Source organism: Pseudophryne corroboree, chromosome 2 (genome assembly GCF_028390025.1).
Source record: "Pseudophryne corroboree isolate aPseCor3 chromosome 2, aPseCor3.hap2, whole genome shotgun sequence".
Lineage (NCBI taxonomy): Eukaryota > Metazoa > Chordata > Amphibia > Anura > Myobatrachidae > Pseudophryne > Pseudophryne corroboree.
The window spans coordinates 258,187,684-258,210,325 of NC_086445.1; the positions used below are offsets into that span (position 1 = coordinate 258,187,684).

Below are 22,642 nucleotides of genomic sequence, written 5' to 3' on the forward strand. Positions count from 1 at the left end.
CCTAACGCCAAGGGGCACGGAGCTTAGGGGTCTATTTACTAAGCCTTGGATGGAAATAAAGTCGCTGGAGCTAAAGTACCAGCCAATCAGCTCCTAACTGTCATTTTTCAAACACAGCCTGTAACATGGTAGTTAGGAGCCGATTGGCTGGTACTTTATCTCCAGCGACTTTATCTCCATCCAAGGCTTAGTAAATAGACCCCATAGTTCTGTCCCCTGTCCCTTCCCCAATTGGTCTACCACCCACCAAGTCCTAACTCCAGCCACTGCAGTGATAGCTATCAGTGGGGTAAACTGTAAATGTTTTTTCCTGCCATCATCATAAACCACTGATGGTGGACCATCGATGGCCATCTGATGGGCATTATAGGATATTGTAATTAGAATTACATTTTGTATACATGTCACATAATAAACATTATAACCAGAAATATACAGTATACATATATATAGTTTATTATATGTCTTAGATAATAAATTATGTATTAAATATGATCATTTAATGGAATATTTACATTTACTCCTTTCTGAACAATCCGCAGCCAGTCAGAGCATTACAATATTAACAACAGCACAAAGTATTTCAGCTCATACAACTCCTGTATTATTGTGATCTAAACATTGCATAGATTATGCATTCTGGTGCAGGAAGACTTGTGTCAAATATAAAGCTATATAAAACTGAGTACATACATCCTACTAATTAAAAGGTGATTCACTAGGACAGAGGTTCTCAAACTCGGTCCTCAGGACCCCACACTGTGCATGTTTTGCAGGTCTCCTCACAGAATCGCAAGTGAAATAATTAGCTCCACCTGTGGACCTTTTAAAATGTGTCAGTGAGTAATTAATACACCTGAGCACCTGCTGGGTTACCTGCAAAACATGCACTGTGTGGGGTCCTGAGGACCGAGTTTGAGAACCACTGCACTAGGACAAAGTCACCTTTTAAAAAAAACGTTTTCTGCTAAAAAAAACTTTTAGTATTTTACAGAATCCTTAAACTGAAACCTGGATTGGTTACATCACTAGACAGCGACCATCCTGAAAGAGCAAAACGTTTCTTATGGCAAAGCAAAGGTAAGACTGTGTTCTGTCATATGGCAATGATACATATTCTAGTTATGGGATGACATGTACGGCTTCTTACTGGGCCTGATTCAGACACGGATGCACTGGGGATTTGGTTGCAATTAGTTTTTTGCCCATGCAGCAGAGCCACAATGCTTTGGCCAAAGTACTGTGGCTCTAGTCGCAGTGTTGAGCTAGCCGTAGCCTGATGACAAGTTGCAGGCATTTGGGTCAGGAGACAGGGAACGGCATTGAAAACAGAGGCTGTATCCTCGGATGCAGATTCACTGGCCTTGGCAGCTTAGTTCTGGTGGGCATTTTGATGTCCAAGAGTCGTAGCAGTGTTGATCTGATGCTGTGTCTTCAGGCAGTGGATCTGAGAAGCTGGCTCCTGCATCATTAGCATAAATTCTGAGATCTGCTATGACCGAAGGCGAAGCAGCAACCGCCACTGTGTCAACCTCTGAATCCTGGCCACGCATAGGTGTCAAAATCCATCGCTATTTATGATGGGACTCATTACGTACATAGTACACATTGCAGCAGAGACTGGAGGACATTCTGCTAAAAGTGAGGACAAAGGGGTCTATTTACGAAGCCTTGGAGAGAGCTAATGTACCAGCCAATGAGCCAATAAGCTCCTAACTGCTCTGTTACAGGCGGTGTTTGAAAAATGACAGCTAGGAGCTGATTGGCTGCTACTTTGGACCTACTTCAAATCTGATCACAGCAGCAAATTTGTTAGCTGATGGACAAAACCATGTGCACTGCGGGGGGGGGGGGGGGGGGGGGGGGGCAGATATAGCATGTGCAGAGAGAGTTAGATTTGGGTGGGGTGTGTTCAATCTGAAATCTAAATTGCAGTGTAAAAATAAAGCAGACAGTATTTACCTTGCACAGAAACAAAATAACCCACCCAAATCTAACTCTCTCTGCACATGTTATATCTGCCCCACCTGCAGTGCACATGGTTTTGCCCATTAGCTAACAAATGTGCTGCTGCGATCAGGTCTGAATTAGGCCCTTTATCTCTGTACACTTTTTCTCTCTACAAGGCTTAGTAAATTGACCCCAAAGTTTTTTAATTTTAACTAGCATTGTTTTCCTATGTGTTTATATGTGTACTAACACAGTAGCTGTGACTTTTTTGTTTTGCCAATGTGGTTCTCCTGGTTTTGTGTCTTGTATATACTGGTTAGGATGGACAGTCGAAGATGGATGGATTTGGATGGCTCATGGGTGTACAGCACAAGTCCTGTCAGTAGACAGACAGACAATCATCTGAAATACAGCACATTACCCGGAGGAAACCTGGATAGGCACAGAGCAGATGCTGATGTTTCTGGGAGACCAGGAGATGACAGAGGGAAATACTGTACAATCCCTGGCAGGTAAATCCCAATTTATGGTACAGATTATGGCATATAGTCATTGTAATAAAATGATGTACAGTATATACAGTATGTTGTCACATAAAAAAACATTAGGACCAGAAATGTGCAAACTTACAGGGGTCAATCCAATTAGCTGCGAAGAGTGTGAAGTGCCGTTGCAACGATGTTTAAACGCCAGCAACGGCACCCGATCTCGCACCCTTTGCGGGCTGAAGTCAGCCCCAATTTGCACAAAATTGCTCGGACCTCTATGGGGTGATGAGCAGTTTTGTGCAAATTGGGCCCGCCATAAAGTGCGGACCCTACCACAATGATTCGCAGCCGCGATAATATCGCAGCTAATTGGATTGTCCCAACAGAGTACTGCGTGATAGTAATGTGTAGCAATGTGCATTAGAATGGTCCTACCAATGAGGGCAAATCATGACCTGAAATATCTGTTCTCTTCTGTCGTCCTCAAAATCATCACCTATGTCTTTCTCTTATAAAGTGAGGAAAGCAGTTCTGTGGCACTAGCAGCTGCAGCAGGGGACAGGAGAAACAGATGGGACAGGGTAAATGTATTTGACCTGTACTGGACTCAGGGTGGATTCCCAAGACAGTATAGACCAGTCAGGGGACTTGAAAATTGTGTTGAAAGTGGAATAAATTATTACCAGTTATTTATATAGATGGGTTTATTCAGTGCTAGAGATAGGCTATAAGTGTCATGGGGAGGATATTACCATGCAGTGAGTAACTTGGAAGAAAATGCTACCCATCTTAATTAAATACAGCAGACGACACTTCCTCCCAGAAACTCATTAGGTGCTGTTAACGTTGCACTTTTTCTGAGATTACTCTGCAGTTTCCTACGTCCCAAATTCTTCAAATGACAGAGAACTGCCCCCACAGAGCAACGCTTTTTATAGGAGGTGGTAGTTGGTCAGCAGATCCCATTCATTACTAAAATTGTTATTCTGTACATGTTATACAATATATCTAGATTAGATCTAGACAGGTCCTGTGGCTGGCTGACTTCAAGCCTACATTTCAGCTGGTTTTAATTAGCCACAGAACCTGTGTAATCCATGAGCGTCCCAGGTAAAAGGGATAATATGGTCACTCTAGTATATCAGCAGCATGTGAACAGTGTAAAGACCATGCGCTTAGATAAAACAGAGAGCGCTCATGAGGCAAAGTGCCCAAGGGACCTCTGTTACAGTGGATCACTCTGCTGTCTGTCTCCATTCCCAGCACTAGAGGCAGCTTCCCTGCTCTAGTGTTTTCCCTCCTAGTGTCAGCTCAGTGCAGGAGGAGGTGCTTAGTGCATAGTCTCACCCGGTCACTCAGTTTAGATGGCCGGCCAGGATGAGTCCTGGTGGTTCCGAATTTCTTCCATTTATGTATGATGGAGGCCCCTGTGCTCATTGGGACATTCAAGGCAGCAGATATTTTTCTGTACCCTTCCCCAGATTTGTGCCTCGAGACAATCCTGTCTTGGAGGTCTACAGACAATTCCTTTGACTTCATGCTTGGTTTGTGCTCAGACATGCACTGTCAAGTGTGGGACCTTATACTGTATATTGTAGACAGGTGTGCACCTTTCCAAATTATGTCCAATCAACTGAATTTACCACAGGTGGACTCCAATTAAGCTGTAGGAACATCTCAAGGATGATCAGTGGAAACAGGATGCACCTGAGCTCAATTTTGAGCTTCATAGCAAAGGCTGTGAATACTTATGTACATGTGATTTCTTAGTTTTTTATTTTTAATAAATTAGAAAAAATGTCAAAAAAACTTTTTCCATGTTGTCATTATGGGGTATTGTCAGTAGAATTTTGAGGGGGAAAAATGAATTTATTCCATTTTGGAATAAGCATGTAACATAACAAACTGTGGAAAAAATGATGCGCTGTGAATATTTTCCGGATACACTGTAAGCCCTAGTTTACTAGTGCTATTTTTTTTTTTTTAAAGATTTCTGTTTCAGCCTATCCCGTTACTCACTGACTACACTCACTTTAAACATTATTCAGTTAAATCACCTGGCAGGTAAATGTGTAAACTACACTTTTCTTCACAATAGATACTCTTTTGGGAATAGTTCACTGACAATATACAAGTATTGGCAACAATGATTTAGGGATATAAAATGTACCTCTGATAGTGCTGTGCGTGCAAAAAACAGGTGTTTTTCTTTCTTCACCCTATCCAATTAGGTCATGCAAAAAACACCTGTTTTTCGCGCGAGAATGCATAGGTTTTGCGAAAAGCCGCGGACCTATGTATTTTTGTTGCTCTTATCGTGGCACATACTAAAGTATGGTGATGTGATTCAGGTACGGACAGGGGTGCCGCTGGAGAAGCCAGGAACTTCTCCATGGTAACCTGCTTCATGAATAGCCCAAAGCAGAGGAAAGCCCTATTTTCAGCAAAACAGGGCTTTTCTCTGCTTTATGAAAATACCTTTATATCTCTCCCCAAGGCTTAGTACATTTGCCCCTTAGTTTTTAAAAACATGAAAAAGATACTGTAGGTTAGTTATTGAATTACTGTCCACACTTTCCTCTTAACAAATTCATGTGCTAGGTACCTTGGTCATTGATACTGCATAACTGAAGTACATTTGGTGTTTTGGTTTACCCTAACACTGGTCATTTAAATTTTGATAGTAGTGGGTTATACAGTAAAAATAAAGGAAAATAATACATGTATCCATAGGCGTGCATTTCAGTGCCGGATTAACGGGGAGGCCCGGGTGGTAGCAACGGGTCCATCTTAACAGCAGTGTAGGCCCCAGGGCACAGCAATGCAACGTGCCCCCTACCCATCATCCAACGGTAGGGGATGCTATCAGCAGCAGCTTTGATGTCCTGCGGGCTATCTTCTGCTCAGCATGTAGGACCTGGAGCAATAATTTCTGCTAATTACTCCTTTACTGCACAGATGGGGCTAAATTGTAGAAGGGGGCATTGGGCTGAATGAAGGGGCCCTGGTACATGAATGGTAGGGGGGTTTAAAACGTAGGGTAGGGGTGGATATTGGAGTGGGCTTAAGATTCATCATTTTCTGGTGGAAGGCCAACTTGCTTGACTGCAGATATCTCAAGTTCCTGAAAATAGATTTCTTAGCTTTGAATATGATAAAAATCTAGAGAGTCCCGCCTTTCACGGGGTACTGGGGATTTGGGGATCAAAGTTCAGGAGCCAGAGCAATCCACCAACGAAAATTTAAAACTACATATTAGGCATGTGGAGCTGGAGCACGGACCAGCTGCATGAAGGCTGATATCTCTGGTTCTGGGCATAGTAGAGACAAGCTGCCAGTATCCACCAAAAGGGTAGAATCCTAGCTTTAGGAGTATGCCCTCAGAAAAACTCTAAGTCAGACAGAACCTGAGATATATGGCTGAGAAGAGCAATTAACAGGCTTTGATGGGGCCCACTGCTTTCAAGTTGGTTATCTCCGGTTCCCCAGTGCCCATTTTTAAAAATCTGGTACCCCTGGAAAGATGGGACCCTCAGCTATCATTCTAGGGCCTGAACCCTTGGGCCAAGAGCCCATACGAAAAGACCGGCCTGGGTAGCGATGTGCATGACTCTTAGACTGCAGGCAGTCATGGAGACCAAGACAATGCCAGTGGCATTTCAAATGTGGCACAAGCCGACAGCCAATAAGAAGCAGCTGCTCTGACATTTGAAATGCCGCCGGCACTGTCATTCTCTCCGTGGTTTCCCGCCTAATAAATGCTCTGGAGCTGCTGGGGTCTCCATTCTGGGGCCACTCGGCCAGAGCAGCCGGGGGCCAGTGGCAGGGACCCTCTCCCAAGTGAGAGATCTCCATTGAGAAAGGCAGCAGTCTGTGAGAGGGGCTCTGTCTCACCCAGCCAGTACTGCCCAGCTACCACCTACCAGACTGTGAGGGACCTGGAGGTAAGATGCCCCTCATGTGGGTCTGACTTTTTCATTATTATTATTTTTTTAATGCAGATCTGACTATTTCATTGTTTTTTTTGTTGGTTTTTTTTTTAGATCTGACTTTTTTAATGATTTTTTTTTATGTGGATCTGTCTTTTTCATTTTTTTTTAAGTGTATATTACTTTTTTAGTATATTTTTATGTGGATCTGGCTTTCTCAATTTAACAAATTAGGTGCTACTACTGTATGTACAAATAATGATCAAAGTGATGATTCAACAATAAAAAATATAGTCCAAAAAGTGAAAAATGTAGTGCCTAGTAAAATCCACATAATGGGACAGCCAAGCTCCTCATCTGGACACACGCACCAACTCCTTAATCTGAAATTAACCAAAAATCAAAGATGCTAGCTGGAGCTTTAATATGTAAACACCACCAGTGCGTGCAATAAACTAATTGTGGACTCCCAGCAGTACAAGTGTTCATATTTTAATAAGTCTGCAAATAACACATAAGACAACCAAAGTGCAATCCAGTTTACAAAAAACGAACACTACAAAAATACATAAATACTCGTACTATGTAAAAGAGAAATTCTGCTTATCTGAAAATCAACCAGCAAGTTACCCAATGTTTCATCAAGATGAGCTAGACTTCCTCAGGGGTAATGCAGGTGGTTACAGGGTATAATATGGGCGTTGTATGCCCGTTATATGCAGTGCCGTAACTAGGCATTGTAGCGCTGTGTGCAAGAAACGGCATTGGCGCCACCCCCAATGCAAGATAGGGGCAGTGCGCGCCGCAGGTGCGTGAAAAATATATAGGGGCGTGGCTTCATGGGGAAGGGGCGTGGCCACAAAATAATACCAATTCATACTACGGTGCACAGTAGTCTCCATTATTCAAATTACGCTGCACAGTAGCTCCACTACACCAGGTAGAGCCCTTTTTACACATTACGGCAGCCAGTCCCCCTTTTTACACATTACAGCAGACAGCGTCCCCTTTTTACACATTACGGCAGACAGTCCCCCTTTTTACACATTACAGCAGGCAGCGTCCCCTTTTTACACATTACGGCAGACAGCGTCCCCCTTATTACACATTATAGCAGACAGCATCCCCCTTTTTACACATTACGGCAGACAGCATCCCCCTTTTTACACATTACGGCAGCCAGTCCCACTTTTTACACATTACGGCAGACAGCGTCCCCCTTTTTACACATTACGGCAGACAGCGTCCCCCTTATTACACATTACGGCAGACAGCGTCCCCCTTTTTACACATTACGGCAGACAGCATCCCACTTTTTACACATTACAGCAGACAGCACCCCCCTTTTTACACATTACAGCAGGCAGCGTCCCCTTTTTACACATTACGGCAGCCAGTCCCCCTTTTTACACATTACAGTAGGCAGCGTCCCCTTTTTTACACATTACGGCAGACAGCGTCCCCTTTTTTACACATTACGGCAGACAGTGTCCCAATTTTTACACATTACGGCAGACAGTGTCCCCATTTTTACACATTACGGCAGACAGCGTCCCCTTTTTACACATTACGGCAGACAGCGTCCCCTTTTTACACATTACGGCAGACAGCGTCCTTTTTTTTTTACACATTACGGCAGACAGCGTCCCCCTTTTTACACATTACGGCAGCCAGTCCCCCTTTTTACACATTGTGGCAGACAGAATAGAGAGAGAGAGAGAGAGATATACTTACCATCTCTACCCACTGGCAGTCAGGCTCCTCGTGCTATCAGATCCCGGGCAGCCGCAGGGGAGAAGGAGGAGGGAGGGGGACTGGAGCTTCAGCAGCGCTATGTAATTGGTAGTGGCGCCGCTGCAGCAGTCCCCTCTCCTTCCGCATTGGCTGCCCGCCGCTGTGAATGCTGGGATGAGGGAAGCGCATCCCAGCATTCACAGCAGCACCGGGCAGCCAATGCAGAAGGAGAGGGGACTGCTGCAGCGGCGCTACTACCAATTACATAGCGTTGCTGCGGCTCCAGTCCCCCTCCCTCCTCCTCCTCCTCCTCCTCCCCTGCCTTCAGCGCTGCTGCTCTCCTCCAGCGCGGTGCACGGGCGCGCACAGAACAGGCAGCTTGTAATGAGTCAATTTGACTCATTACAAGCCGCTGGCAGTGCACCCTCAGGGCAACTGGGCTGTGTGCCAGGCACACAGGTAGTTATGGTGCTGGTTATATGCTCCGCTTCCTCACTGTATTGTCATGTGTACAGTGCTGCACTGTGCCACATTTTGTAAAACTATGTTCTAGTTGCTTATATAGACAAAATATACAGTTATACCCCTTTTACACCGCCAGCTAGTAACACGGGTTATTGCACATGAACGTGCATAACCCGTGTTGCTGGCTGGTGTAAAGGGTCGAGTTGGAATAGTCCGGGTCGAGTGACCCGGTATTCCAACTCGGGAAGTTTGCGGGGTTGAACACGTGTTCAACCCGGCAAACTGTTCAGTGTAAACGGGAGCCGGATCGCACGACCCAGCTTCCCGTTTACACTCTATGTGTGGGCGGCACTTGGAGATCATGTGATCTCCAAGCGCCGCCCCCATCACGTCACCGGCAACGTCACCAACCCAGCAATATGCCGGGTTGGTGACTCCGGTCTAAATGGGGGCTGACGCGGGTCGCAGCCGGGTAGCTCCCGTGTCGGGGCTCCCGGCTGCGACCCGCTATACTTGGTGTAAAAGCGGTATAAGCTTCACTTATACCTTTCACTTACTGTATTATGCTATTGGGCAGGAGTGCATTGTTGTGTTACAATAAACACCTGGATGAGTAGAGGTGTTTTATTGCTGCTTCACTGTATCATATTAAATATCATTGTGCAAGGTTTCATTTGTTTGCACCCTTTGAAGTGAAGATCAAAACTAAATGTACTTCCTCCTGGGTGGAGAAAAGATACATAAGGGGCAGCCTGAATGTGCTGCAGTTGTACCACTCTCCCTCAGCCTAGGAGACTGACCTACTGACCAGGTGAGATTATGAGAATGGTTTGTAATCCTACAGTTCAGAAACCCAAACAGTCTATTCATTAGAACCTGTGGATTTTGTTCCCTAAAACTCCAGAACAATTGATTCTCAGTAGCATCTTATGTTTTACAATGTACGTAGGCAAGGGAAGCATCTATACAAGCTCATGTAATACTTCTCAGACAACTTTTGCTGTTAGGTCACCTGTTCAGTACATTCTGTTCTCCGCTTATCTGCAATTTATAAATCCCACATCAGTGCAGCAGCGTGTAGAGAATGAATTACATTCCACCATATCTCATTTTCTTACTGCAAATGTCTACATTTGTCATTTCTTTGTTGGTAAATCTAATTTTGAGGAACATACTTGTCTTACACCACACTTGCCTACTTTTAAGAAAGCATTTCAGGAAGACTGTGAAAGTAACACCTATCAGCGCAGACGTGCACTGCTACATCTGAGAGGTGTCATAAAACTGACTTGCATCCGAATGTAAATGACCCCCAAAGCAGTTAGTAAGATCTACTAGTTGATAAAGACACTGATACTTTTCTGGACTTGCTCATGTATTGTGTTGTACAGGTGGTTCCATGTAAGTGGTTACGAGAAACCTTATTTGTAGCCATGGGGATCATTGTGCCTTATAACCAACGCAGGGAAATGGCACTGATGGTCACATTTAAATGTACATATCTGTGATTTCTTCTTTTTTCCAAGAATATAACAGCTATACAATGGGTATGGGACTCAGGGTCAACAGTGTCTAGGTCGACACCTATTGGTCGACAGTGTCTAGGTCAACACAGGAAATGGGTTGACACGGCCATAAGGTCGACATGAGAAAAGGTCGACATGAGTTTTTTTAATGGTTTTTTTGTGTTGTTTTTTTTTGTAAAGTGACGGGGAACCCCAATTAATGCACCGTGTCCTCGCGCATGGCGAGCGAATGTTCCCAATTGTAGTCCACGTGGATCGTAAAGTATGAAAAAGTTTAAAAAATGAAAGAAAAAAACTCATGTCGATATTTTTTCCATGTCAACCTTGTTCATGTCGACCTAATGGGTGTGTCAACCTATTTCCTGTGTCGACCAATAGGTGTGGACCTAATGTGTGTCTACCTAGTCAGTGTTGACCTAGAGTCCGGATACACTATACCAGAGGTGGCCAAAACGTAGATCTCAATCTACCGGTAGCTGGAGCATCTGCCGGTAGATCGCGACAGACTTAACAGAAAATAACTGTAAGGAGCCTGCTGCCGCTGCTTCTCTTCACAGTTCCCAGAGATGCAGTGCGCGGGTGATGCCAATGGGAGGCCATGCAGTGTGAATGCTGGACGTAAGCTAGGCAACGTGACAACTTGTCAGGTAAGTTATGCAAAGGGGGGTTTCTTCACAAGGGAAGGGATGATCTGCAAAGGAGGGGATATACACAAAGCGTGGTATCTTCTCATGGTAAAGGTTTTGGGTTTTTTTTACACAAGGGGGGATCTGCAAAGGGTGGAGGATCTGCACAGGTGATTATTGTACAGGGGCTATTATTCAGGGGACTGGAAGGGGGGTATCTGCAAAGTGGGGGATTTGCACGGAGGAAGGTATTGTACAGGGGGCTATTATGCAGGGGAGTATTATGAAGGGTATTTGCAAAGGGGAAGATTTGCACGGAGGAGGGTATTGTACAGGGGGCTATTATGCAGGGGAGTGGAAGGGGGGTATCTGCAACGTGGGGGATTTGCACGGAGGAGGGTATTGTACAGGGGGCTATTATGCAGGGGAGTGGAAGGGGGGTATCTGCAACGTGGGGGATTTGCACGGAGGAGGGTATTGTACAGGGGGCTACTATGCAGGGGAGTGGAAGGGGGTATCTGCAACTTGGGGGATTTGCACGGAGGAGGGTATTGTACAGGGGGCTATTATGCAGGGGAGTGGAAGGGGGGTATCTGCAATGTGGGGGATTTGCACGGAGGAGGGTATTGTACAGGGAGCTATTATGCAGGGGAGTGGAAGGAGGGTATCTGTACAAGAAGGGTATCTGCAAAGGGGAAGATTTGCACAGAGTATTTGAGGTTGTCATTCTTAATACTATTTTTAAATGTGCACATTATTATGGGTGCTGTTATTTGATAGCATCATTATTAATGCTATTTTTAAATGTGAACATTCTTTTTGGTGTTATTTGACGCCAGTAGATCACCGCTAAGTAAGTGAACAAAAAGTAGACCCCAGGTCCCAAAAGTCTGGCCACCACTGCCCTATACAATGGGGGTAAGGTACAATCAGGGAGATTGCTGGACTCTTCAGGGAGTCAGGGAGATTGTTCCTATTTCAGGCAGTCTCCCTGACAATCAGGCTGAGTTGGCAAGGGGTGTGGATTAACAGATCAACAATGTATAGGTCGACAGTCAGTTGACATGCATTAAGTCGACAGGTACAAAAGGTCGACAGTTCAAAACGTTGCTATAAAATGGTTGATACTTTTTTTTGGTTATTGTAGCCCAAATCTAGCCCTAACCCTTCCTCATAGTGCCTAACCCTAGCCATCACCCTAGTGCCTAATCCTAACCACCCCAGCAGTGCCTAACCCTAACTGCCCCCCCAGTGCCTAACCCTAATCGTCCTTTGTCAGCCTAAGCCTCCACCAAGTGCCTAACTCTAACAATGTTGAAAAAAACATGTTGACCTTTTGAACCTGTTGACCATTTGATCCAGATGACCTTGTGTACATGCCGACCTAATGCATGTCGACCTATACATTGTCGATCTTTCAGACAGATACCATTGACAAGAATCTCTCACAGTGTGCACTCCATTAACACAGCATGCATGTACCTAGTGTGTTTGCCCCGTATGACATGAGATCTTTGGTACAATTTAGGCGCCGCACCGTGGATATCCAATGTCGTACTTTTGTGTCTCTTTGTCAAGAAAGAACATTTTTTTTTTACGCTGCAGCCACACACTAGCAGACTTGAAGTGTACTGGGGATTTAGGATTTGTGGTGTAAATTTGCGTCATACAACTCCACAGTCTCTTGGCTTTTTTCTCAGTTTAGCATGTATTTTGCACTGTAATAGCACATAAATCCACTAGTGGTATACAGGGTATGCGCACCTTGTGCTTTTAATATATCTTTTTGGTGTTTTGTTTCTTTCTTAAAAGTTCATTTCAGGTCCATACACACTTGCCGATAAAATGAGCGATGTCGCTCATTTTCCCCCTCCCTGAGTGACGTCACTCATTTTATCGGCAAGTGTGTATGCCACCAGCGACGACCGATGTGCGGCCCCGCGGGTCAGTAACGATTGTCACTGTCGGCAGTGCATGCATGCTCGATCTGGACTGTCATCCAGGAGCTGCATGCACGGATGGTGGAGGCGTGACGTCACTGAGCGATATGAGCGGTCATATCCCTCAGTGTGTACAGGCGGCCGGGAGGGGAAACTCTAGACGACGTCGCTCACAGAGCAACATTGTCTAATGTTTATGGGCCTTAAGCCGTGAGTTGTCATCTTAACATGTATGTAATATGTGTTCCATGTTTTTAATACAGAGTACATCTTTAAGTAGGTAGAAAAGCATTAGCAGTGTTTTGGTGAGGGCAGATGATCCAGTGTCTGTCTGTGTACGCCAGGGCCAGATTGCCCATTTGGCACTTCTGGCAAAAGGCAGAAGGGCCGATGGGCTTGTGGGCCGATCCTGTCAGGCAGAGAGCCAGCAAAGCCATGCGCAAAGCAGCGCAGCCTCCGGCTCTCTGCTGTGGCTGCTCCTCCGCCTCAAAATGGAGGCGTTTTTTTCTTTTTTTAAGTAAAACATTAGTTTCCATTTGGGGACGAAAGTACTGTATATGCTTTTCCTTCTTATCAACACAAAGAACCGTCTGCACCTACACCGCTCCCCCCAGTATGCAGAGAGAGGCAAACCTGGGGTTTCTAGGGCCATAGGCAAAAAATAAATAAAGGGCTGTTATGAATTGGGTTTACTTCACCATACGGTCTGGTGTTGCCAGGTTATGGCATTTAAATGACATCAGTAACTTGCCATCACTGACCACTACTGGTGGTGTTTGGCCTAACAAGCCACCAGCTGACTGCAAGTGAATTTCGCACTGGCATAATTTGCCAGAGGTTATCACTGCCACCACCATGCTCCTTCACTGGCATCTAGAACTGCTTGTTTCTGCAAAGTGTGTAGAGCAGGCCTGGCCAACGTGCGTCTCTCTAGCTGTTGTGAAACTACACATCCCTGCATGCCTTGACACAGTTTTAGCATTTTCTAATAGCAAAATTGTTGCAAAGCATGTTGGGACTTATAGTTTCACAACAGCTGGATAGCCAAAGGTTTGCCAGGCCTGGTGTAGAGCATCTGCAGAACCACATAGCTGGTTACTTTTGAATAATTACTCCTGACCACTTACTTTGGATCAGGGCCACTGCATAGCGTGCAGAGTGCTGACACCAGTTGCAGGGCTCAGTAAAGGACAGTCAGCAGATGGATTAGTGTGTTATCTCTAATCTGTTAGTCACAGGAACAAAGTAGGATGGGATGCGGTTAATATACCGTCTGTCGGGATCCCGGCGTTCAGGATACCAATGCCGGAATTCTGACAGCCGATGAAATGCAGGCGGTCGGATTACCGACCGCTGCCCCATATTCCCACTCGGGTGGTGGGTCCACACTAGTGATGAGCCGCTCATCACTAGTCCACACCACCACTCGAGTGGGAATATAAGCTGTGGCGAAACTGGGTCAAAAGCATAGTGAGCGGACTCACTGACGGGATTCTGGCTGACGGGATGCTGCTGTCAGTATAGTGACAGCCGGCATCCCAGCTGCCGGTTTCCTATATGTATTTCAGTAGGATATTAGTACGATGATATTTGTTCTTCAAATAGATCTTAAAATGCCTGTAAGTAGGGAATGCTCAATAAATGTGGCCGCTTCACCCCTTCATCTGACTTTTAAAATCTAATTTGTGCATATAGGTGTGAAATAATAAGGCAATCTTACCACCTATGGAGTATATGCAAATTTTGCACCCATGCAGATACCTCATATTTGATGTACAATCCTCTTCCTAAACTTCCTAGACATCCTCTAACCTCTAGCATGAGATTCGCCCATTATGGAAGAAGGTATCAATAGTCCACAAATGTACTGTTTATTTGGAGCTCTATTCACTAAAACAGAGATTTGAATGAATGTAACTCTCTAAAATAAATCAGTGCTTTCTTGAATCTGTGGCTCTAATATCACAATGTTAACAATTAAAGGTGTTCCTATCCAGTGCAGTATTTCTCACTAGGCATGTGTCTAGGGGCAGCACGGCAATGTTCCCTCCCCTGCATCAGAGCAGTGGAACGGCAGTCTGTCCGACCCCCGTATCAGAGTAGCGGCATTGCAGTAACTCTGGATGGCGGACTGAAAGGCGGGTTGGGAGGAATAACTATAGTGGCACCGAGTGCCTGGGCACAGAAAAGGGAGGTGAGTTTTTAAGCCCTGCCTTCTGCCGCACAATGTAAACGGGGGTGGGGGGAGGCTGTTTGGCGGCCAATATTATTGTGCTGGCAGGGGTTTGGTGGACAATATCATTGCTTGGGGGGGGGGGGGGGGGCAATATCATTGTGCCTAATGGCGGCCTGACCCCTAAATCTGGCTCTGTTCCTATCTATAGCTATGGCAACATGTGACTACTATGGCACCAGGGAGGGTCCATGATCTAGAAGAAAATACCATACTACTTCACCTGTAATGGCTTTTTTGGTTTTAATTATGGAAACCACTGACCTATACCTGTAAACGATAAAAGATGTCCATGAAAACGATGGAGTGTGTCTCCTTTAGGAGTGCATTATTCACTTCCTCTACTCAATGCTATTTGGGGCTACAACCTAAAAAGTCAGAATACACATCCTGTTGTTACTGTATGATTGACTCTATCGTCACTGATTCTTGTAATCTTGTAAAATCTCCTTAGCAAACCCTCTCCTGTCCTATTATAGAAAATCTCTCCTGTCCTATTATAGCCATAAACTAAGTAAATTCATCATCTAGCAGTGTGCAATAGCCAGGTCTTCAGTATATATGTCACGTTTGATATTGAGTTAGTAAAAAAACAAACTAAATAATGATAAATTAACCAACACACTAAAACACCATAAACTATAGTGAACTGCAAATCATGAGTCTCATTTAGAGCTAGGAGTAAATCCAGTAACGTATATGTGTGTGTGTATACATCAGGAAATGTGTATAATAAATGCACCTGAAAACGTTGAAATATACCCATGCTGGTCTGTCGGCTTATTTGAAGTCCGGGGAGTGCCGTCCTGAGTCCTCTCCCTCTGTATTTGTGTGGGAGGGCACCCAGGCAATAATATTGGAAAGTGGAGTGTCGGTCCGCATTACTTTTTTGTGTGTGTGTATATATATATATATATATATATATATATATATATATATATATAATGAGGAATAACACCTCCAGTATATCAACGTGTTAAAGAATACTGACAGAATTTCTGCCCTCCTTCCTAATGAGACACTGAGTCCTTGGACAGTTCTCTGTCAGATAAGCAGCCTTTTTTAAAAATATATTCTACCGGCATTTCTATATATTTTTATTTCGTTTAGAGATGAGCGGGTTCGGTTCTCCTAGAGCCGAACCCCCCCGAACTCCACGTGTCAAACACTGGTCCGAACCAGGCTCGGTTGTTCCCGCCTGATTCGGAAAGCTTTAACGAGGCAAAACGTCATCATCCAACTGTCGGATTCTCGCGAGATTCGTATTCCATATAAAGAGCCACGCGTCGCCGCCATTTTCACTTGGGCATTGTAGAGGGTACAGAGAGGACGTTGCATACCTTCTATCAGTGTCAAATCTCAGTATCAGTGCTCAGTATCAGTGCTTATTGCTGCTCAGTAATACTAGTACAGTGTCTCTCTTGTGCTGCGTCTTGCTGCTGTAGGGTGCTGTGGTAGTAGTGTCCTGTGACTGTGCATCGGTCATCATCATTCCAGTCACAGTGGTATATGGGGGGGTGACAATTCCAGAGTGCTTTTGTGCTGCTCACTAATGCTAGTACAGTGTCTCTCTTGTGCTGCATCTTGCTGCTGTAGGGTGCTGTGGTAGTAGTGTGCTGTGACTGTGCATCGGTCATCATCATTCCATTCACAGTGATATCTGGGGGTGACAATTCCAGAGTGCTTTTATGCTGCTCACTAATACTAGTACAGTGTCTTGTGCTGCTCAGTGTCAGTTCTCAGTAGTATCGTCAGTGCTCAGTATCACTGCTCATTGTCTTGTGGTGCTCAGTAATACTACATTACTAATACCAGTACAGTGTCTTGTGCTAATCATGCTGCTCAGTGTCAGTTCTCCGTAGTATCATCAGTGCTCAGTATCATCAGTGCTCAGTATCACTGCTCATTGTCTTGTGGTGCTCAGTAATACTACATTACTAATACTAGTACAGTGTCTTTGCTAATCGTGCTGCTCAGTGTCATTTCTAAAAAGTATCATCAGTGCTCATTATCACTGCTCATTGTCTTGTGGTGCTCAGTAATACTACCTTACTAATACTAGTACAGTGTCTTGTGCTAATCGTGCTGCTCAGTGTCAGTTCTCCGTAGTATCATCAGTGCTCAGTATCACTGCTCATTGTCTTGTGGTGCTCAGTAATACTACATTACTAAAACTAGTACAGTGTCTTGTGCTAATCGTGCTGCTCAGTGTGAGTTCATAGTATCATCAGTGCTCAGTATCACTGCTCATTGTCTTGTGGTGTGCAGTAATACTACATTACTAATACTAGTACAGTGTCTTTTGCTAATCATGCTGCTCAGTGTCAGTTCGTAGTATCATCAGTGCTCAGTATCACTGCTCATTGTCTTGTGGTGCCCAGTAATACTACATTACTAATACTAGTACAGTGTCTTGTGCTAATCGTGCTGCTCAGTGTCAGTTCTCCATAGTATCATCAGTGCTCTGTATCACTGCTCATTGTCTTATGGTGCTCAGTAATACTACATGACTAATACTAGTACAGTGTCTTGTGCTGCTCGGTGTCAGTTCTCCGTAGTATCAACAGTGCTCAGTATCATCAGTGCTCAGTATCACTGCTCATTGTCTTGTGGTGCTCAGTAATACTACATTACTAATACTAGTACAGTGTCTTGTGCTAATCGTGCTGTTCAGTGTCAGTTCTCCGTAGTATCATCAGTGCTCAGTATCACTGCTCATTGTCTTGTGGTGCTCAGTAATACTACATTACTAATACTAGTACAGTGTCTTGTGCTAATCGTGCTGCTCAGTGTCAGTTCGTAGTATCATCAGTGCTCAGTATCATCAGTGCTCAGTATCACTGCTCATTGTCTTGTGGTGCTCAGTAATACTACATTACTAATACTAGTACAGTGTCTTGTGCTGCTCAGTGTCAGTTCTCCGTAGTATCATCAGTGCTCAGTATCACTGCTCATTGTCTTGTGGTGCTCAGTAATACTACATTACTAATACAAGTACAGTTTCTTTTGCTAATCGTGCTGCTCAGTGTCAGTTCCGTAGTATCATCAGTGCTCAGTATCACTGCTCATTGTCTTGTGGTGCTCAGTAATACTACATTACTAATACTAGTACAGTGTCTTGTGCTAATCGTGCTGCTCAGTGTCAGTTCTCAGTAGTATAATCAGTGCTCAGTATCATCAGTGCTCAGTATCACCGCTCATTGTCTTGTGGTGCTCAGTAATACTACATTACTAATACTAGTACAGTGTCTTGTGCTGCTCAGTGTCAGTTCTCCGTAGTATCATCAGTGCTCAGTATCACTGCTCATTGTCTTGTGGTGCTCAGTAATACTACATTACTAATACAAGTACAGTGTCTTTTGCTAATCGTGCTGCTCAATGTCAGTTCCGTAGTATCATCAGTGCTCAGTATCACTGCTCATTGTCTTGTGGTGCTCAGTAATACTGCATTACTAATACTAGTACAGTGTCTTGTGCTAATCGTGCTGCTCAGTGTCAGTTCTCAGTAATATAATCAGTGCTCAGTATCATCAGTGCTCAGTATCACTGCTCATTGTCTTGTGGTGCCCAGTAATACTACATTACTAATACTAGTACAGTGTCTTGTGCTAATCGTGCTGCTCAGTGTCAGTTCTCCATAGTATCATCAGTGCTCTGTATCACTGCTCATTGTCTTATGGTGCTCAGTAATACTACATGACTAATACTAGTACAGTGTCTTGTGCTGCTCTGTGTCAGTTCTCCGTAGTATCAACAGTGCTCAGTATCATCAGTGCTCAGTATCACTGCTCATTGTCTTGTGGTGCTCAGTAATACTACATTACTAATACTAGTACAGTGTCTTGTGCTAATCGTGCTGCTCAGTGTCAGTTCTCCATAGTATCATCAGTGCTCTGTATCACTGCTTATTGTCTTATGGTGCTCACTAATACTACATGACTATTACTAGTACAGTGTCTTGTGCTGCTCGGTGTCAGTTCTCCGTAGTATCAACAGTGCTCAGTATCATCAGTGCCCAGTATCACTGCTCATTGTCTTGTGGTGCTCAGTAATACTACATTACTTATACTAGTACAGTGTCTTGTGCTAATCGTACTGCTCAGTGTCAGTTCTCCGTAGTATCATCAGTGCTCAGTATCACTGCTCATTGTCTTGTGGTGCTCAGTAATACTACATTACTAATACTAGTACAGTGTCTTGTGCTAATCGTGCTGCTCAGTGTCAGTTCGTAGTATCATCAGTGCTCAGTATCACTGCTCATTGTCTTGTGGTGCTCAGTAATACTACATTACTAATACTAGTACAGTGTCTTGTGCTGCTCAGTGTCAGTTCTCCGTAGTATCATCAGTGCTCAGTATCACTGCTCATTGTCTTGTGGTGCTCAGTAATACTACATTACTAAAACTAGTACAGTGTCTTGTGCTAATCGTGCTGCTCAGTGTCAGTTCGTAGTATCATCAGTGCTCAGTATCACTGCTCATTGTCTTGTGGTGCTCAGTAATACTGCATTACTAATACAAGTACAGTGTCTTTTACTAATCGTGCTACTCAGTGTCAGTTCCGTAGTATCATCAGTGCTCAGTATCACTGCTCATTGTCTTGTGGTGCTCAGTAATACTGCATTACTAATACTAGTACAGTGTCTTGTGCTAATCGTGCTGCTCAGTGTCAGTTCTCCGTAGTATCATCAGTGCTCAGTATCACTGCTCATTGTCTTGTGGTGCTCGGTAATACTACATTACTAATACTAGTACAGTGTCTTGTGCTAATCGTGCTGCTCAGTGTCAGTTCGTAGTATCATCAGTGCTCAGTATCACTGCTCATTGTCTTGTGGTGCTCAGTAATACTACATTACTAATACTAGTACAGTGTCTTGTGCTGCTCAGTGTCAGTTCTCCGTAGTATCATCAGTGCTCAGTATCACTGCTCATTGTCTTGTGGTGCTCAGTAATACTACATTACTAAAACTAGTACAGTGTCTTGTGCTAATCGTGCTGCTCAGTGTCAGTTCGTAGTATCATCAGTGCTCAGTATCACTGCTCATTGTCTTTTGGTGCTCAGTAATACTACATTACTAATACTAGTACAATGTATTGTGCTAATCGTGCTGCTCAGTGTCAGTTCTCCGTAGTATCATCAGTGCTCAGTATCACTGCTCATTGTCTTGTGGTGCTCAGTAATACTACCTTACTAATACTAGTACAGTGTCTTGTGCTAATCGTGCTGCTCAGTGTCAGTTCGTAGTATCATCAGTGCTCAGTATCACTGCTCATTGTCTTGTGGTGCTCAGTAATACTACATTACTAATACTAGTACAGTGTCTTGTGCTGCTCAGTGTCAGTTCTCCGTAGTATCATCAGTGCTCAGTATCACTGCTCATTGTCTTGTGGTGCTCAGTAATACTACATTACTAAAACTAGTACAGTGTCTTGTGCTAATCGTGCTGCTCAGTGTCAGTTCGTAGTATCATCAGTGCTCAGTATCATCAGTGCTCAGTATCACTGCTCATTGTCTTGTGGTGCTCAGTAATACTGCATTACTAATACAAGTACAGTGTCTTTTACTAATCGTGCTGCTCAGTGTCAGTTCCGTAGTATCATCAGTGCTCAGTATCACTGCTCATTGTCTTGTGGTGCTCAGTAATACTGCATTACTAATACTAGTACAGTGTCTTGTGCTAATCGTGCTGCTCAGTGTCAGTTCTCCGTAGTATCATCAGTGCTCAGTATCACTGCTCATTGTCTTGTGGTGCTCAGTAATACTACATTACTAATACTAGTACAGTGTCTTGTGCTAATCGTGCTGCTCAGTGTCAGTTCTCAGTAGTATAATCAGTGCTCAGTATCATCAGTGCTCAGTATCACTGCTCATTGTCTTTTGGTGCTCAGTAATACTACATTACTAATACTAGTACAATGTATTGTGCTAATCGTGCTGCTCAGTGTCAGTTCTCCGTAGTATCATCAGTGCTCAGTATCACTGCTCATTGTCTTGTGGTGCTCAGTAATACTACCTTACTAATACTAGTACAGTGTCTTGTGCTAATCGTGCTGCTCAGTGTCAGTTCTCCATAGTATCATCCGTGTTCAGTATCACTGCTCATTGTCTTGTGGTGCTCAGTAATACTACATTACTAATACTAGTACAGTGTCTTGTGCTGCATCTTGCTGCTGTAGGGTGCTGTGGTAGTGTCCTGTCACTGTGCATAGGTCATCATCATTCCAGTCACAGTGGTATCTGGTATCTATCTAGTGGTATCTAATTCCAGACATTACTGCCGTCTAATTCCAGGTATATTACTGGCATATAATTCCACACACTAAAAAATGGAGAACAAAAATTTGGAGGGTAAAATAGGGAAAGATCAAGATCCACTTCCACCTAGTGCTCAAGCTGCTGCCACTAGTCATGGCAGAGACGATGAAATGCCATCAATGTCGTCTGCAAAGGCCGATGCCCAATGTCATAGTAGAGAGCATGTAAAATCCAAAAAGCAAAAGTTCAGTAAAATGACTCAAAAATCTAAATTAAAATTGTCTGAGGAGAAGCGTAAACTTGCCAATATGCCATTTACAACACGGAGTGGCAAGGAACGGCTAAGGCCCTCTCCTATGTTCCTCATGACTAGTGGTTCAGCTTTACATGATGATGGAAGCACTCATCCTCCCGCTAGAAAAATGAAGAGAGTTAAGCTGGCAAAAGCACAGCAAAGAACTGTGCGTTCTAAATCACAAATCCCCAAGGAGAGTCCAATTGTGTCGGTTGCGATGCCTGACCTTCCCAACACTGGACGGGAAGAGTGGCTCCTTCCACCATTTGCACGCCCCCTGCAGGTACTGGAAGGAGCACCCACAGTCCAGTTCCTGATATTCAAATTGAAGATGTCACTGTTGAAGTACACTAGGATGAGGATATGGGTGTTGCTGGCGCTGAGGAGGATTCTGATGGTGATGTGGTTTGTTTAAATCAGGCACCCGGGGAGACACCTGTTGTCCGTGGGATGAATAAGGCCATTGACATGCCTGGTCAAAATACAAAAAAAATCACCTCTTTAGTGTGGAATTATTTCAACAGAAATGCGGACAACAGGTGTCAAGCCAGGTGTTGCCTTTGTCAAGCTGTAATAAGTAGGGGTAAGGACGTTATCCACCTAGGAACATCCTCCCTTATACATCACCTGGAGCGCATTCATCAGAAGTCATTGACAAGTTCAAAAACTTTGGGTAACAGCGGAAGCAGTCCACTGACAACTAAATCCCTTCTTCCTCTTGTACCCAAGCTCCTGCTAACCACACCACCAACTCCCTCAATGTCAATTTCCTCCTTAGACAGGAACGCCAATAGTCCTGCAGGCCATGTCACTGGCAAGTATGACGAGTCCTCTCCTAACTGGGATTCCTCTGATGGATCCTTGAGTGGAACGCCTACTGCTGCTGTTGCTGCTGCTGGGAGTCGATCGTCATTGGAAGACCACTTGTACTACTTCCATTAAGCAATTGACTGTCCAGCAGTCCTTTGCGAGGAAGATGAAATATCACAGCAGTCCTCCTGTTGCAAAGCGGATAACTGAGGCCTTGACAACTATGTTGGTGTTAGACGTGCGTCCGGTATCCACCGTTCGTTCACAGGGACTTAGAGAATTGCTTGAGGTAGTGTGTCCCCGGTACAAAATCCCATCTAGGTTCCACTTCTCTAGGCAGGCGATACCGAGGAATGTACACAGACGTCAGAAAAAGTGTCCTCAGTGTCCT

General features: G+C 44.4%; 1 protein-coding gene across 1 annotated transcript in view; it reads left to right on the plus strand.

The window, feature by feature from the left end:
- The first annotated feature begins 991 nt into the window (after positions 1 to 991).
- The window catches only part of LOC135050707 (uncharacterized), a 36,459-nt gene continuing 14,808 nt past the window's right edge, over positions 992 to 22,642 (plus strand). Inside the window, exons 1-2 of the mRNA XM_063957106.1 lie at positions 992 to 1,080; positions 2,271 to 2,462. Of these exons, the coding sequence (XP_063813176.1) occupies positions 1,067 to 1,080; positions 2,271 to 2,462 (206 nt within the window). The 5' untranslated portion in view covers positions 992 to 1,066. The remainder of the gene's footprint in view (positions 1,081 to 2,270; positions 2,463 to 22,642) is intronic.